The 16,395-nt window shown below is 44.0% G+C and overlaps 1 protein-coding gene across 1 annotated transcript; it reads right to left on the reverse strand.

Annotated features, from left to right (window-relative positions):
* Positions 1 to 299: 299 nt before the first annotated feature.
* FOXB1 (forkhead box B1) lies at positions 300 to 1,271 on the reverse strand. The gene has a single exon (XM_044662441.1). It carries the CDS (start codon positions 1,269 to 1,271, stop codon positions 300 to 302), a length of 972 nt encoding a protein of 323 aa, XP_044518376.1.
* Positions 1,272 to 16,395: the final 15,124 nt, after the last annotated feature.

Below are 16,395 nucleotides of genomic sequence, written 5' to 3' on the forward strand. Positions count from 1 at the left end.
TCTTGGACTTTCCAAGTTTCTGTGTTGTTTTCTTTCATGTCCAAAACAAAGTTCTAGAAGCCTGGGGGTCCAGACCGAAAGGAAAGAGGAATGGTCAGGGTTTCAACTCATGCGCAGCTAGTCTGCACTTGGTTGAAATGGGGGTCTTGTGTGGCCTGTGGGAAGTCGTGGGGTAGAGGGAGAAGGTGTGGGGTGGCTGGTTAGAAGACACCTCCGAGAGTCTCAGAAGTGGGGACTGTGTGGCTGGGGGAAAAGGGAAGAGTAGCAGGGAGGGGGTAGTAAGGCCCTGCCTCTCCGGGTCAATGCACGGCCACAGAGTGCAAAGCGGAAGCCGGGCTGGTGAGAGTCTCGCTGGGGGTGGCGGGGCTGCTTTGGCTGGTCGCTGTCTGCGAAGAAGTAGGGCTGAGTGAGGGGGGCGAGTTCGAGAGCAGCGTGGGGATGGGCGCGGGCAAGGCGGGCAAGGCGGGCACAGCGGCTGGCGTGGGCTTGATGGGTACCGGGATGGCGGGCAGCGTCTGCCCTCCATGGCACAGTGGCTTCAGAGGCACCCCGTATGCGCTGTAATCTCCGCTCGCCATGGAGATAGGGGTAGCCGAGTCGATCATGCCTGAGCCGTACATGTGGGGCCAGCCAGTACCCAAGGAGCTGCCCATGGTAGTCAACTGATTCGGGAGGGGATAGGCGGCGGGCACTGGCTGCATGGCGGAGAAAGCCAAGCCCCCGGGCATCTTGTACTCGCGAGCGATGATGTTCTCTATGGCGAAGGGGTGCTTGAAGCCCGACGGCTGCGACACTCCGCCCAGATTGTAGGCAGCCGCAGGCATTTGGGGTAGGTGGGTGCCCGAGGCTGCCAAGGCGCTAAGGCGCAGCTTGGCCTGCTGCTGCAGGTACTGAGCCGCGTCGGCTGGCTTGCTGGGCGCCAAGTGGTCGGACTTGAGCACCTTGAAGCGTTTGCGGCGCCGCAGGAAGCTGCCGTTCTCGAACATGTCCCCACAGCTGGGGTGCAGGGCCCAGAAGCTGCCCTTACCGGGCTGGTCTGGCCGCCGTGGGATCTTGATAAAGCAGTCATTGAACGAAAGGTTGTGTCGCAGGCTGTTCTGCCAGCGCTGTGTGTTCTCTCGGTAGTAGGGGAAGCGGTCCATGATGAACTTGTAAATTTCGCTCAGCGGTAGCATCTTCTCCGGGGAACTCTGGATAGCCATAGCAGTAAGCGAGATATAAGAGTAAGGCGGCTTCTGGTCGCTGTACGTGTTTCGGCCCGGCCGAGGCATCTTCCTCCTCCTCCTCCTCCTCCTCCTCCTCTTCCTCCTCCTCCTATTCCTCCTCTCTCGCGGGCTGGCAGGGTGCTTCGATTTGCCGGGGAGGGGAGGGTTGGGGGAGGGTGTGGACAGACAGACAGACACGGCGAGGTCAGCAAGGCCGAGTTACAGATCTGTTGGAGGGGGGAGGGGGGAAAGAAGTGGGGAAACAGTGAGTGCGAAGTGAGGGAAAAAACCAGGGAGGGGAGGAAGAGGACCAACCCCAGTTTACCCTAAAGATCCTCTTGGTTAGTCAGTCTGACCCGCCTGGGACCGCACACTCTCCAAAGTAACTTTGCGCGCTGCGCTGGTTGGTGCTTGAACAGCAGCAGCCACGAGAGAGAAATGCGGAAGGAGAACCCGTGAAGGGGTCCCAGGGATTTGGAAGTGAAGAAATGGTAGATTGGGGAGGGAGGTGATCCCGGGCAGTACCCACCTTAAAATTACTCGAAGTTGACCGTCCGCATCCGGGATGCTGCCTGCGGGGCGTCTGTTCCCCTAAGCCCAGCAGCACTAGAGCCTTTCCGTAAGGCTCGGCGCTCTGCTCTGCTGTGCGACGGAACAGCTCCTCGGAACCCCGTAGCCGCCCAGTCCCTGGCGATCTCCGATTCTGCGCCCCCCTCCCCGCGGGAAAGCTCGGCTCTAATGACCACTGGCGGCAACGGCAAAGGCTCCGGGGCTGCAGCGGGAGCTGCTCTCTCCTCCGCCGCGACGCTGAGCTAGGTAGTTGCCTCCATGTCCTTCCTGTAACCATCTGATAGTTTTATGCAGTGACAGGAGCAGAAAAGACCCCTGTAGAGGCGCTTCATTAATGTGCCACTTCTTTGCTATCATATGACAATCGCCTTGGGAGGAGGAGGAGGAGGAGGAGGAAGAGAAAAGGGGGAGGAGGAATGGAGGAAGGGAGAGGAGGCTGGAGAGGGAGGGGGCTGAAAGAGAGAGGGAGAAGAGAGAGAGAGAGGCATAATCTGGTTTCATTTACACCTATTTACATGGACACCTTGGGCCAATAGAAATCATTTCCATTTGAAGACAAGGCGAGGGGTGAAAAGGCTCAACAACCGGAATTGAAGTGGGATGGCACCCCCAGTCTCAGTGCGTGTGAAGGTATGCAACGGCCCTTCTGTGGACTGCGCAGGGAGCTTAGTCTGCGATTCACACTTACAAATGGAGCTACTGAGCAGAGCGATGTTTGACATGGAAATTGCTTGGCTGTGGTATTCTGTTTGTTCTGCATTGTTAACTGATTTGTATTGTTGGCTAACTTAAGGCAGGGCTTTTCCTTAACGAGAGACTTTTCCTTTTGCCCAATCAAACCGCGTTCATGGCTGTTGCAAGGGTGATTATAATGAAAATGCAATACTTTCAGCCCTCACGGAGGCCAGCTGAAGTTTGCATTACCTTCTAAGCTGTTTCCTCTGCCATGCAGAATTCGCTGTGTCGCTTTAAAAAAATCTGATGGGGTTTTATAAATTATATAATTGGATTGGACAGCCTTTCATAAGAGCCCATTTTACTTCTAACCGTTTTGGTCAGGTTTTAAAAAAAATTAAGGCAGGGTAACTGTATATTACTTGCCAAACCGTCTGCTTTAAAATTACTCCGGTAATTTGATTTGACACTAGAGTTGTAGATGTCAGTTCAATGCAGATGGTATTCTAACCAGGTGAATTCCTGACTGTTTTTCTATGCTCGAATCAACCTCCAGGGAGTTAGGGGTTCCATTTACCTAGTTGTTTCAAGTGTTGGAGGATTGAATCTCCCAGTTTGCATTTTACAGCCGGAACTTTTCTGGGTTTCTCCCTCTCCCGCCCCCCTCCCACTTCCCTGGGAGAGGTTATTTAGGGTCTTCAGGCTACATGAAAATAGAGAGTCCTGGAGAAAGCCATCAGAAGTCCCATAAACCCAGCAGTAGCTTCTGAGGTTTGCAAAGGGGAGGGGAACAAGTTTTGCCTTTTCCGAGGGAGGGGGGGACGGAGGCGAAAGCGAGTGCTCACGGAGGTGTTTGGTAGGGAAGTTTCTAGCCTTTATCCAGATCACAGTCTCAGGGAAATTCAATCATGTATTTTTTAATCGATGTAGAATAAACGTTAACTCAACGCCTCCGCTTGCCCTCTGATTATCTGCATGTTCCCCTGGCGCTGCATGACTTTGAGGTTTTAAGAGGAATCTGTCCTTTCCCCTCCTTTACTTCTTAAAATCCAAACAATGTAGGGAGAGCATAAAACAAAAAAATGTTGACACTTCAATCTCAGCAAATTTTCTGAGGAAGTGAAGAAACGGATTCTGGCTATTAGAAGAAAGATATTCTAGACTTAGGAGATACACTACACACACGCCCTTACCCCCTATTAACAACATTTTCGGAGGTGGTCAATAACTCACCAAAACGTAACTTAAACACGATGTATTTAGGAGATTAAACAATTTCATTAATATTGAAATGGCTCCCGGGTCTGAGCTGGCTCGTTTGAAATGCAAGCGCACGTTTTTCAATATTAACAGAAGTACTTGAAGAAAAGAATAATGTCACCTTCTTAATTCAGTAAAAATAACCAGGAGTGGGGGGGTGGGGTAGGAGAGAGGGGGAAGGGAAAAGAACCCTGACCTATCCTTCCGTATACCGCTGGATGATACCAAAAAGATAATTCTCTCTATGTAGAATAACCAAGTAGATATTAGCGAAAACCACATTTAAACCACTGTCCCTAGGAGTACTTATTGGATCCGAGCTCTCATTAGCCTTATAACAAGGCGCAGCGAGGTGGATAGTTAAATCGTGGTGACTGGTTCAGATCGATTTTTTCCAGGATGGGAGGCAAAATCCTTCCCTAGGGATCTGGAAAAGCTGGGTCTAGGGACTAGTGCGAGCCCATGGGCATTTCCCACAATTATAAAAATGTACCATGCACCTGACTTTACTTCTCCATAAAAGACCATAGTTCTCAGAGGGAAAGCACTGAAGCACATTCTCAAGTAGAAACAGGGTTTCACGACCTTTCCCCACTTCTTCCTCAGAATGGGAGAATTAGGTAGAACGGCCTGTTAAGGGTAATGTCATTAGCCTCCTTTAAACAATTTTAACATACATACATGTGATTCTAGATATATTCTTAACAAATTATAACCATGTGGTTAGTATCTTTAATTATCTGCCAAACTTTTTTTTTTAATATATATATAAGGGGGAAAAAGGAGAGGTGAATGATCATTCTATTTGGAGACAAGGAGTATTATAAGAGTGATAAGTAGGAAGTTTTTTTTGTTTTTTTTTTGTTTTTTTTTTGTTTTTTTTGCTTGTTTACCTCAATGTGTGCATACGTGTGTGTCAGAGAGAGGGAGGGAGAAGGAGAGAGGGAGGGAGGAGTTTTCTTATTTTTAACAACTGACATTTTATTGTCTTGCATTGTGTAGCTAGCTAAATCATTACTTAGAGTAAACAGAAAATTCAATTCAGAGTGGAAATGTATTAAGTTGCAAGCCGAAACAAATCTTCTTCCTCCTTTCCTGGAAAGTTGCAACCATCAACCTTAGGATCAAGTAAAAATACATAAGTAGGAGCCAGAGTTCTGGAAGTATTGTAAGTTTAGCACACAGAGAGAGAAACATACACAAATTCCTTACTCATCCAAAACCAGAATGAAATAAACTGACCTCGTCGTGAGGAGGGATTCTCAGATTTGGAACATAGGGTTTGCTAAATTGCAGATAAATTCTCCTTTTTCCTGAAACCAAACAAAGTGGGGGGTAGGTGGGTGGAGGATTTGAATACAATTTACAACATTTTAAGACCAGTATTATGGAAAAGGGGGAGGGAAATGAACACTTTCCAGAAAGCTTGAAAAGTGCATCAGTGTCTATTGTGCAGAAACCCAAAACAAACAGGAGCTTTTAGGGGATAAATTCAAATAGGAGGCTTAGAGGGGTATTGGGAAAACTGTATAAAATACACATAAGTCAATTATATCAATGTGCAAACCAAATGGAAATCTATTTCGTGCAATGGCCATTCATCGCTTCCATGAAGCCCACCAAGGACCACCTTTCTGCTTGGAGGGTTCGCAATAGCCTCTTTTCCCACAAGCTGGACCACACACGGTTACAGATTTGGTAATAATTTATGCTAATTTCCCCCCATAAATCCACAATTCGCTTCAGTGGCACCCGGGCTGTTGAGGGAGTAAAAAGGAGACAGAGGGGTGACAAATACAATATTGATTTTTATTCCTTCTGTTTTCAAGCAGGTGCGTGAGTGGAGGGATGGGTGGGGAGGGAGCACTTTCTCATATTAAAAACACCAACAGTCACAAGCAAATACCTCCAGTCCCCACACTCTAAGCGAATAACCTTCGCTATCTTATTAATATTTACAAAATACTGGGAATTGGGGGTGGGGGTAAAGTACCGACTAACTCCTTAGGGTTTCCTAGGCTGCAAAAACAATACTAAGTCTTCCTTTGGAAAGTCAACTCTGTTTAGGCGCAGCAGACTTTTTAGCTAAGCCACTCCTGCTTCCACCCCTCCCCCGTCTGTGTCGTCTCTATTTCTCAGTCTCGGTTTCTGTGACTCCGTCTGTCTGTCTGCCTTTGCCTGTCTCTCAGTTTGTCTGTCTCTCTCCCCCTTCCCCCCACCCTTTCTCTTTCCCTCTCCCTCTCGCTGCTTCTTTCCTTCCTTCTCTCCCTTTCTCTCTTCTTTCTTAGCACTTTTGTCTCCTATTGACAGTGAAAAGTTAGGGATGAAGGGAAGTAGATGGAGAAAAACTATTTTTTTGTTTCTTTGAGGCAGGGGTTTACTTTGCCTCCCCCTTCCCTCTTCGCTCCCCTCCTCCCCCTTACAGGCCAGATTATGCGTTTACCGAAGTGATCTTGCTGCCTATGGGAACTAGGACGAACGCACCATGGTCTTTGTCCCACTAAGCATTCTTTACCAAATCTGCACTTTGGTGGCGTGAAACTACTTAGCTTTTCTTTCAAAAGGATTTTGTTCCCGGAGTATTCAGCACTAAAACAAACTCCCACTGCCTGTCAACGGTCAATTAAAAACCATTCCTCTGAATGTCCTAGAATCTATATTTGCAATAACAAAATAACTCCTCCAGAACTCTCAGGGTCAGCTCCAGCAGGTCTCTTGCGCCTTTCTTGGATCAGTCACACCTTCCCTCCTCCTCCTCTCCTTCTACTGGGAAGTGGCTCCACACACAGCAGCCGTTAATGGCATCTTTTTCCTTCTTGCTTGCAATTTCTTAAGAGACAGAGAAAAATCCGATATGTCTCTTTTTCTCAGGCAAAATTGCGAGTCAGCGGCACTGATTTCCAAGAGCATTTACTTCAAGGAAATGCACCTTGTCATTGGTTGTTCTTGGGTTAGGTATTATATAGTCAATCCCAGACTTTTCAAACTTTAACTGACAGTTAAGCATCTAGACAGCACCTCTTTCTGTTGCTTGATATGGGGGGGGGGTCAGAAAATTTAAAACAAAACAAAATCATCTATGAGAGCATATATAGTACAATTGCCTCAGGAGCCTGGAGTACTCTGCTTTTCAACTCATGTATGATTTTGAACAGTTTCAAAAAGTAGAGGAGAAAAAAACCTATTCAAATAGACCATGTTAATAGGGGGAGATCCTCCAATCTGACACTTGTGTTACATTCGATTTGAAACATAAATCTTGAATACTTTTTTTTTATTTTTAAAAAAGATTTTACTTTTGTTTTTTGGAGGGGGGTGCTTTAATACCTGACAACTCAATTCCTGGAAACAGGGTATTCCTCCCACTTCTGAGTTCCAATCTGTAATCCTCGAGTTCTGTCTGTCTGTCCCTTTGCTTTGTCGAGGGACTGGCATGGCAGAGGGACGGAGTGAGAGTTTCAAACCCTGTTCTAAGCCAGGTCCTTTCCTAACAGACAAATGGGAATTCACCATGGGGATGCTCTATGTTTTGTGGACTGGTAGCAAACTGTATCTACCTTTAGAGAAAGTTATGTGCCACTCTACAGAGAGCAGCAGGCGTTTAGATAAGAAGGGTTTTCCAAGCAGCTTCCACAGCTTGGCCAGTTTAAAATGGCCCATTTCCCCTCCCCCATTCCCCTCACCCCAAGCAGAAAACAAATACTACTTAATGTTAGGTGTTGCACTCCTAACATTGCACTCCTTCCAGATTAAGTACTAAAATCTTACCATTGTGTATGCTAAATTCCAACACTTGTAAAGACTCTGCTACCTAGGACAATACCCCCTTTTAGAATGTTTTTGGAAAAGACAAGTTGGTCACTGCTTGATGTAGTTGGGTCTGAGACCTTAAAGCTTTAAAAGCTTTGATTTCCAAATAATATGCCTTCATTTCTTTGCATGTAAACACTTGAATAGATTTGAATTGAGCATTACAAATTCTAACTGTATTTGTCTAAAAGTTATTTGAGGGAGTCAATGGGATTTTTTGGGGGGAGGGGGTAGTTAGGAGGCTGAGGCATCCCCAAAGCACTTTGGTTTATGCTGTTTTAAATAGAAGTAGCATTTCCAAATCTTTTTTTTTTATTGTAGGAAATATTGAAAATGCCACCTTAGTATTGAAGGGATTAACTTGCTTTTCTCCCAGCCCCTAACTCTGGTGTTAAGGCAGCAGTAGATCAGCTGTATAATGTGTGCACTGTTTGGTCATTTGTACAAGCAGAACAAAGGTTGAGCTAAGCCAAATTGCATTGCACTTGTGAACCGAGTCCCAATGTGAAGTATCTTTTACAGCAGGGGGAATGAGAACAATTTCGTGTATGTCTAAAAGGGAATAACAAAGCCACTTTCTAGAGCATCTCAAAGTGAAGTAGTGAGGCGTGACATTCCCAGGGTGAGAAGGGACAAAAGCAGGGTCAGGAGGATGAAAAAGAGAATCAAACAGCCACTTTCACATGTCTGCCCTCAACTGCTGCACCTCTCCATAATAGGAAACAAATGTTGTAAAAAGGGGGATTGCTCCCATTCATTCAAAATAGCAAATGATAGCTAAACAACATTGTCAAAACTGAATCAACTTCTGTGCAGTACCACCCAGAAAAAGGTATTGTGTTTTGTTTAAGAGCGGGGTGGAGCAAGTTTTTTGTTGTTTTTTTTTTTTTTGAAGGAAAGAAAAATACCTTATACTCTTCATATTACTTTGCAATATCACAAACTTTTATTTGTTCCTTCAGATGATTATTATTGTTTTTAATGTGGTTGGGCACTTCCTTCTCCTATGAAGGAAATATTACTTCTCTGAGTGATTGGGGGGGGGGGGAAGAAGAAGCGTTTAACTCATAAAAAAGGTTTAGAGTCTCCAAACTATGATCTTTTTAAAGTATTGCTTGGAGACCCTAAGCCATAGGTTGGCTGCGATGCAGTGTGAAGCGAATTTTGCCATCTTAGTTGCACGCACCAGTTTTGAAAAACTTAAACACACATAGACACACACAACCGCTGACGTCGATGTGAATCACACTTGTTTGCAAGAGTCCTTCTATTATTTTATTTTTAAAGAAGAAAAAAAGGGGGGGCGAAAGGAAGGAACTTTAAAAAGCCAGAACCCTTGTCTTTTGTTTGCTATATTTGAAGAAGAGAGCTTAACCAGAGATAAACGGTAGGAATATATGTTTTCTTAATGGCAGCAGGAGCTGACTACTACGTCAGCTATCAGATGTAATAACTCCAAATGTTCTTGGGAAGGTTAAAACTATTTGATTTTTTTGTGTTGGGCTTTTTGGTTTTTTGTCTCACTGCGTCTCCTGCTGCGCCGCCACCCACAAAGCTTTTTTTTTTTTTTTTAAATAAAGCAAGCAAGCAAGAAAGAAAGCGACTGATCCTTCCTAACCTACCCCCCACCCCCAACTAAGAATAGCTAGGAGGCAGCGCGAGTTCCAGTCCTTTAAGGACCGCCTTCAGCTCTCTTCTTTCTGCCAGTTCTCTTCAACTCAAGTCTTTTCTAAACTCATTTAGCCAGGTTGTCCCTAGGATCTCCAAGATCCAGAGCAATGAAGGACTTGAAAACTGCTCAGGTTCTCACCTCTATCGCATCCAACCTGACCCTTCTCCTCCCTCCACCCGCCCTCCCGAAGCCACCTTCACTCCACCCCACCTCCAACCCCCACTCACCAAGACTTTGCTTAAACCCAAGTTCTACTCGCTCACAAAAGTGGCCACATAATTCTGTTTTCTGGACCCATGGAAAATTGATGCCACATTAGAAGCCAATTTAGTTGAACAAAGGTTACCCTCAAAGCTTTAAAAGTTGAGTCAGAAATAAAATCGCCCATGTTTCCCCCCACTACCCGCCAACTCCATTTCTAGTCTCCAGTTTGAAGGCATCCGTATTTAGATACAACACAAGGTTAGGGCGCATATGCAAAAAAAAATAAAATAAAAAAAATAAAAAACAAAACAAACAAAACACACAAACAAACAAAAAAAAAAAACCTAGCAGCTACTTTTAGGTCTGCCCAGCCCAGAAAGTCAATGCCTTTCTGTATGAATCTACAGTCCTTTATTGCTGTAATTGGCCGGTCTCTGACATATGCAAGTTCTTAGCGAAAAATGGGAGGTAAGGAGAGTTGTCGGGAAGCCTGGGCTGAATCATTATTCTGACTATTATTAGTAGATTGGAGGTGGAGATCCGGGGAGGGGGCGGAGTAAGGGACTAAAATACTTCGAATGTTTGACATCTCCGTATGCTCATTCTTTTTTTCCCAAATCAACCTCCCAATCCAGATGACTGACTGCAGGTACAGACTCGCTTCCGAGGTCTCTTAAATCAGACTTTATTACAAGTTTTATAAATAAACAAACAATATATTGTCATTTGGAAAGTACACTTAAAAAACTTTTGCCTAAGTTCCTAATAAGTTTCCCCTCTCCATATTCATTGGGCAAAAAACACAACCACGTATGGTGCACTGAATGGAAGCTCAAAAGATAATGACCCCCGGTACATGATTTCCTTGAAATGGTGACTGTACACTTTCTGAAATAAGCTGTTTTATTGGCAGAGCCTAGATAATTTATCTAGGTGAAATGAAGCCTGATACCCAGAACATGGTAGTATCACTGGGCAAAAGGTACTTACACATCTGAATTTCTCCTGGAAGCAGCTAGGGATGCGCATATTCCTCACCACCATCTCTCCGTTAATTATCAGAAATCTAGTAGAGAGGAATTCCTTTTTCGACTTTCATTCCACCCCCCCACCCTCCTCCACTTTATTTCTGAATCTCCTCTACTCATCATTCCCTCCTCCTTAAGATCTCTTGGTAGGGGAGGGGGAGGTCTTCATGGGCTATTTCAGCAGCGCAGAAACTCACTCCAATAATTCGGAGCAATAACTAGTCTGTAATTTGCAAACTTTGGAATTGCCAGGGGCCTCAAGAGTAAGAGACTTGCCCAAGGACCCACGGTGAGTACGAATCAGGAGAGCTTGAGAGCTAGAACGAGATTTCCCTCACTCAAAGGCAACCCTTAATCACTGCCTTTCCTTCTATCTAAAATCTATTATGATTTTAAAAACAAACACAAGCAAGATAAGTTCAATTGACTGTGAGAATACTGCTCTTCTCTATTTCGGAACCCCCTTCCACAAAAGGCTCAAAAATTGCTGGTCTCTCAGGTTCCCAAGATCAAATTCAAATCCGTGCTTTTTTTTTTGGATCCTCATTAAGACTGTTCGAACCTGTTGGTGACAGGGAGCCATCAAGTGCAGAGCACAGCGGCTGAGTTGGTTATGTAAACTCCTTGTGTATTTCACATTATCATCCTACTATCTGGAGGCAATGTAGATTTTCTAAAGATCTAATGAATAAACAACCAGCAACTAACTGCTGGCGGTGTAATTTACATTGTTAATGCCTACATGTGTATAATAAATATGCATCTGTGTGTCTTCAAATAAACTCTTCTTAGTTTCTAACCTGTAGTAAATTATTTTAAGAGCTGCCTTTCCAGGAAACGAGATTTCATATTACTCATTTGACTGTGGTAAAAAGGTAAATATAGAATCTGAAATCTTAACTAATGTTGGGAAGCTCTCTCACTTCCTGTTCCGCAGCTAGTCAGTGCCTGGCTTTTGAGCGAAGGTGGTGTAGACCAGAATTAAGGGGCGACTCTCTCTAGTGGCAGGTGCCTATGCGGAGTTGGATCCCGAAGCAGGGAGCGAGCCACAGACGGCTTCTCAGGGCGAGAACTTCAGGTACTCGCTCCGAAAGGGAAGAGTGTGAGATTTCTTTTGGATCCTCGCATGGGTGGAGAGGGGGTGAGTTGGGATGGTCCATCCCGGAGTAAAGTTTTCTGAGGCAGTGAATTTCTGTGTGAATTTCAAGACAAACGATTTTTCCCCACATGGCTCTGTAGAGGGCATCCCTGACCAGATTTCGTCACCTACATTGCGGCAAAAGTGGCTGGGGGGTTGACTACACCGCGGCTGGGCGCTCCGGTCCGCCTTCCGCTCACCAAAATCTTCGCCTACCCCTCGGCGACTTCGGAATGTCCTGGAAGGGAAACCGGTGCTCCTAGGAGACCTGTCCTTTTTCTTCGTCCTGCATTCGGGCGTTTCATTGTTGTTTTTCTAAAAGCTGAACACACACCACATTTTCCACCCTGCTTAATTCAGGTTGGACTTCCACGATTGATATCTCCCCTCTACCAACCAGGTGCCACTTTCTTATGGGCGCTGGAAGGCAAATGTCTCATCTTTCTCGAACTGGATCTGGAATACATTATTTTAATTAAGTCTATGGCGATTTACTTTCCTCTGAGATCTATTCCACTGCGCAATTAGGAACGTATTGGTGCTAGCACATATGAATATTCAGGAGCGTGTCAATTAATTAGCAGACAGAGGAATCTCATTATGGTGCTCAAAACCCTTTTAGTGTTAAGCAGAATTAAGGAGGTATTTGGCAATGCGCTGGATTAGTGAATATTTTACTGTGCACTCATTTAACTTCATTATCATAGCACTTACACTACTCCCCGGTTTTATTAATTAAATTGCTCATTAATTTGTCCAAAAAGGATAAAAGTTTTATTGTGCCACCGAATAGCTTGGAAACTAAACTTTTGCAACGCATTGTAATTTTTCTTAACCAGGTAAGAAATGGCCATGCCTTTCCATGACCTGAGAACAAAGTGCAAAGTAACCTCTCTCACCCTTCCCCCCACCCCTTCCTTTTTAGGGCCCTATACGATGCTCTTCCAAGTTGCACACCTTATATGGGTTATTTAATGCTCGCTTTCAAGAACTGACTCTAGGCGCTGGAAAATGCTTGCAGTGCTGCGACGTCGAGGTATTTTCCTTCGCAGCTCTTTAGCCTCCTTGCTTCCAGCTTCGGAGACAGAGAAAGAGTGGTGGACATTGGGGACTGGTGCGAGTTCGAAAATGAAACAGCGATGAAATTCTACCGCGGAACCAAGAACGCCAAAGCTTGATGCTTTCGCTCGGCTAAAAAAGAGGCTAGATAGGAGGCCCAAGAGGTAGGAGACTGAATGGTCTTAGTGCGGCCCGCGGGGATCACGTGACCAAGCCGCCAAAGTGACCACCTGCGGCCAAGTAGCCTTAGGGTGGCTTTCTCCTCTCTTTTGTACACCCTCTCCTTCACCCCCCAAATCAGTGTTCAATATTCAGAGCCTGTCTTCACCACCATGACCACTCCACGTTCCCAAACCTCAGTGGGGATGTTGTACATCGGAAGGGGCAGCAACCTAAAGTTTCCCCTCCCACGGAAGTCTGACCAGCCGAGCTTTCCTCGTAGCTCAGTGCTTGATCTGGGCCGCCCGCGGGCCGCCAGAAATGCAATAAATGACAGCCACAGCTACCACAGTCACGCCCATCGAGGTGTCTCCAGGGTTTGCAGAACTCCACCTGCACCTTCTCCCTCCCCCTTTCCCATCCCACCCCCAAAAAGGTTAGAAAGACAAATATTAAAATTACTCTCACAAAGGGAGCTGCTAAATAGATCCTAAATTAATATGCATGTAAAATTAATTAGCTGGATTCCTTGACATCAAAATAAGTACCTGGGAAACAGAACACCTTCTGGGCATTGGGAACATATGCTGGAATTAGAGCTAATTGACTAATTACATAAATTAGGCATTAATTTTGCAACACATCAAGTATAAAAGATATCTCAATTAATTGTGCATAAATTACCAGGTGAAAAGGGGTGCCGTTATGGCCCGAGGACAAGATCCCCTACTGTCCATCTACCGTGTCCAGGCCGACTCTAAAGCCTCGTAACGGAGTGACGCCAGGCAAAGCTAGTTTACCGAGCGCCAGCCCAGCGTCGAGACAAGCGGCGTTGCAGTAGGATCTTTCCGCCAGAGCATCCATCGGTGCCGGCAAAAACTGCATGGGATGACCAGGTTTTGCCAATGACCTCGGGCAATCATTAATGCGAAGAAAAAGAACCCCACTTCATTAAAATCAATTACACGGGGGTAAGATTGATTAGCTTTTGTCAGAAACGCAAGAAGAGAGAACCCTTCTCCCATTCCATTTCCACCGCCCCTCCTCCCCAGCTCCAGATGCAATTCCTGTGCTACTGGGTTCTTCGCCGCTGCGTTCGCTTTCCAGAATTAGCGCCCCTTTTTAAAAGTCCATCTTCTCTCCACCTAAGGTACTTTGTTTTTTCAATCACTCTCGGCTGCCTAAACTTATCTAAAAACTCAACTTAAAGGCGAATAAATGGGCCCGCACTTAGAAATGGATGTAAATTGCTCTATGGAGCATAACAAGCAGTTACTATTTTCTAGATTCTGTTCTTAGACAATCCCTGGGACCTGATTTTATCTTTTTAAAAAAATTTAAATTAATTAATAATTAGATTAATTTATTATTTAATGTGACATTGAGTATTCCGTGAACTCCCTTCTCCTTCTCCACCCTCACCTTCTCCACCCTAGCAGGCGGTAGTGAGAGGAGCCAAGAAACAACAGGTTAAATGTGTTCGCTTTCCCGTTTCTTTTTCCCTCGGCCCATTATAAGCACACGATGTCCACCATACATTTTATCATTGATGACATCTGCCTCTTTGGACGAAACTATAGAGCCCTTTGAATTCAATTCAAGCTTAATTTGACAAGCATTTATGAAATGCCTACTCTGTGCCAGGCATGTGCTAGGACTTGAGGATACAGAAACAAAAACCAAAGCCACCGCTCATTAGATCTGAGGACAAAAAAAAAAAAAAAAAAAAAAAAAAAAAAAAGGAAATTGATGAATTCATAGTCATTGTCAAAACCAAGTTAATGTTAAAGGCTGTTAGATGTGTCTCACAAAAATGATTTTTTGAGGAGTCTGACAGTTTTCTACCCTGTTGATCATGTGGAAGTGGTGTGGAGGCCTAGCTAGAGCTGAATATCTTAGCAGCTTACTGGAATTATTATTTTATTTGGGAATTGATCTGTGGAATGCATCATATTCTACCATGCTTACACTCTACCACTGCCACCAAGACCCCTTCCACCAGGCTGTCTCTTAGACAATCTTTTTTTAAACAGCAGCAAGGGAGGGGGCAGGGGGAAAGAGTGCTTCAAAAACCTGAGAAACCTTTTATCCTCAGTTGATAAATTTCCTCATCAAGATGCCCTGGTGGCATTAGTTACAATATAATCTTGACTGCTGATGGGTTAGAAAACAGATGAAAACCTGCTGCTCTGCTATCTTTTTATTGAGACAAAATGTTCAGTTTGATGTAGCAGTTTTGTGCTGTTGCCAGATGCTGAAGGTACTTGAGGGAGATGTTGACAAGTGGATAATTGTCAGCAGAACTAAAACAGACACTTTGTTTACAGTTGAGCTTGACTAATTGAGAGTAAATAAAATAAAAAACCCTCTTTACAAAGGCACCATCCCAAGTTCAAAAAAGGCTGAATGTTTCTAGGAATGAAAGAATTAGGTATCTAGCTATGGAAGGATTTGTTGTGGAACAGTCCTGAAACTGAAGATTCAAAAATTCTGGATGAGAAATAGCTATATTCCACCCCCACCCCCATGATCTACTTTTTTCTTCAAATTTACAGAACTGGCTAATTCTTTCAATGCTGTTTTAATTTTCTTTCACCTAACGGATTTTTCCCTGACTGCTTTGTTCTCAAAGTTTATCTAGCCAATTTTAAATTATTTTCCACATCAACATGACATAAACCTGAAGTGATCATTTTAAAGGATAGCATTAAAGATTTCACAATAATTTCAGTGTGCTAAAAATCATCTTAATTTCCTATGGTACTAATAAAGACAAAGGTCTGACTCCAGTAAGCATCTTACCATTGACAAACATAATAATTTTTCATGTAAAATTGGATCTATTTCTCTCTTTTTTTTAGGCACTATATATGAACACTTACATACAAACTTAATGTCACTACCCTATACCATATTAGACAAACATAAGACATATCCCTTTTTGAGAAATTTTATTAATCTGATTTGTAAAATGAAATAGTAAATACTTCAATCCAACATCTTGGGACCTCAATTCCCTCATTTATAAAATGGAGTTGGATTAGATGATCTCTATCCCTTCCAGCTCTGAATCTATGATCTTAGAAAAACCCCTTATATGACTGAGAATAAGCTGTCTTAAATGTATTGTGGATGTGGTATTACAATAAACTTTTAGTTACAGTACATTCTATCTATGGATAATCAACCAATATGCTTTAAATATTTTATTTTAATTACAAATTTCCACATAAGTTTTTCAAAGTCATATGATCCATATTATCTCCCTCCTTTCTTCCCTCCCCCTCCCAGAGCCAACAAGCAATTCAATCTGGTTTATACGCGTATTATCACACAAAACATTTCCATATTATTCATTTTTGTAAGCAAATCTTATAGAACCAACCCCCCCAAATATATACCGAAATAAACACCTGATAAATCATATGTCTTCATTTGCATTTCTTTCTCTGGATGTGGTGTTAGGAATATTATTGATTAGTAATTGATTCTGATAAGTTGAGTGACAGGGAGATTCTGTCAAAAGGGCTCAAGCCAATTCAGAATGCAAAGCTAGATTTCTGTTGGAATTCCCAGGTGGGAGTTTTTTTTAAACTGCTACTGGAAGCTCAGAGA

Source organism: Gracilinanus agilis, chromosome 2, assembly GCF_016433145.1.
Source record: "Gracilinanus agilis isolate LMUSP501 chromosome 2, AgileGrace, whole genome shotgun sequence".
NCBI classification, from domain to species: Eukaryota; Metazoa; Chordata; class Mammalia; order Didelphimorphia; family Didelphidae; genus Gracilinanus; species Gracilinanus agilis.

Coding starts and splice junctions, on each gene's coding strand:
- FOXB1 (XM_044662441.1), bottom strand. CDS start 1,271: ATGCCTCGGCCGGGCCGAAACACGTACAGCGACCAGAAGCCGCCTTAC.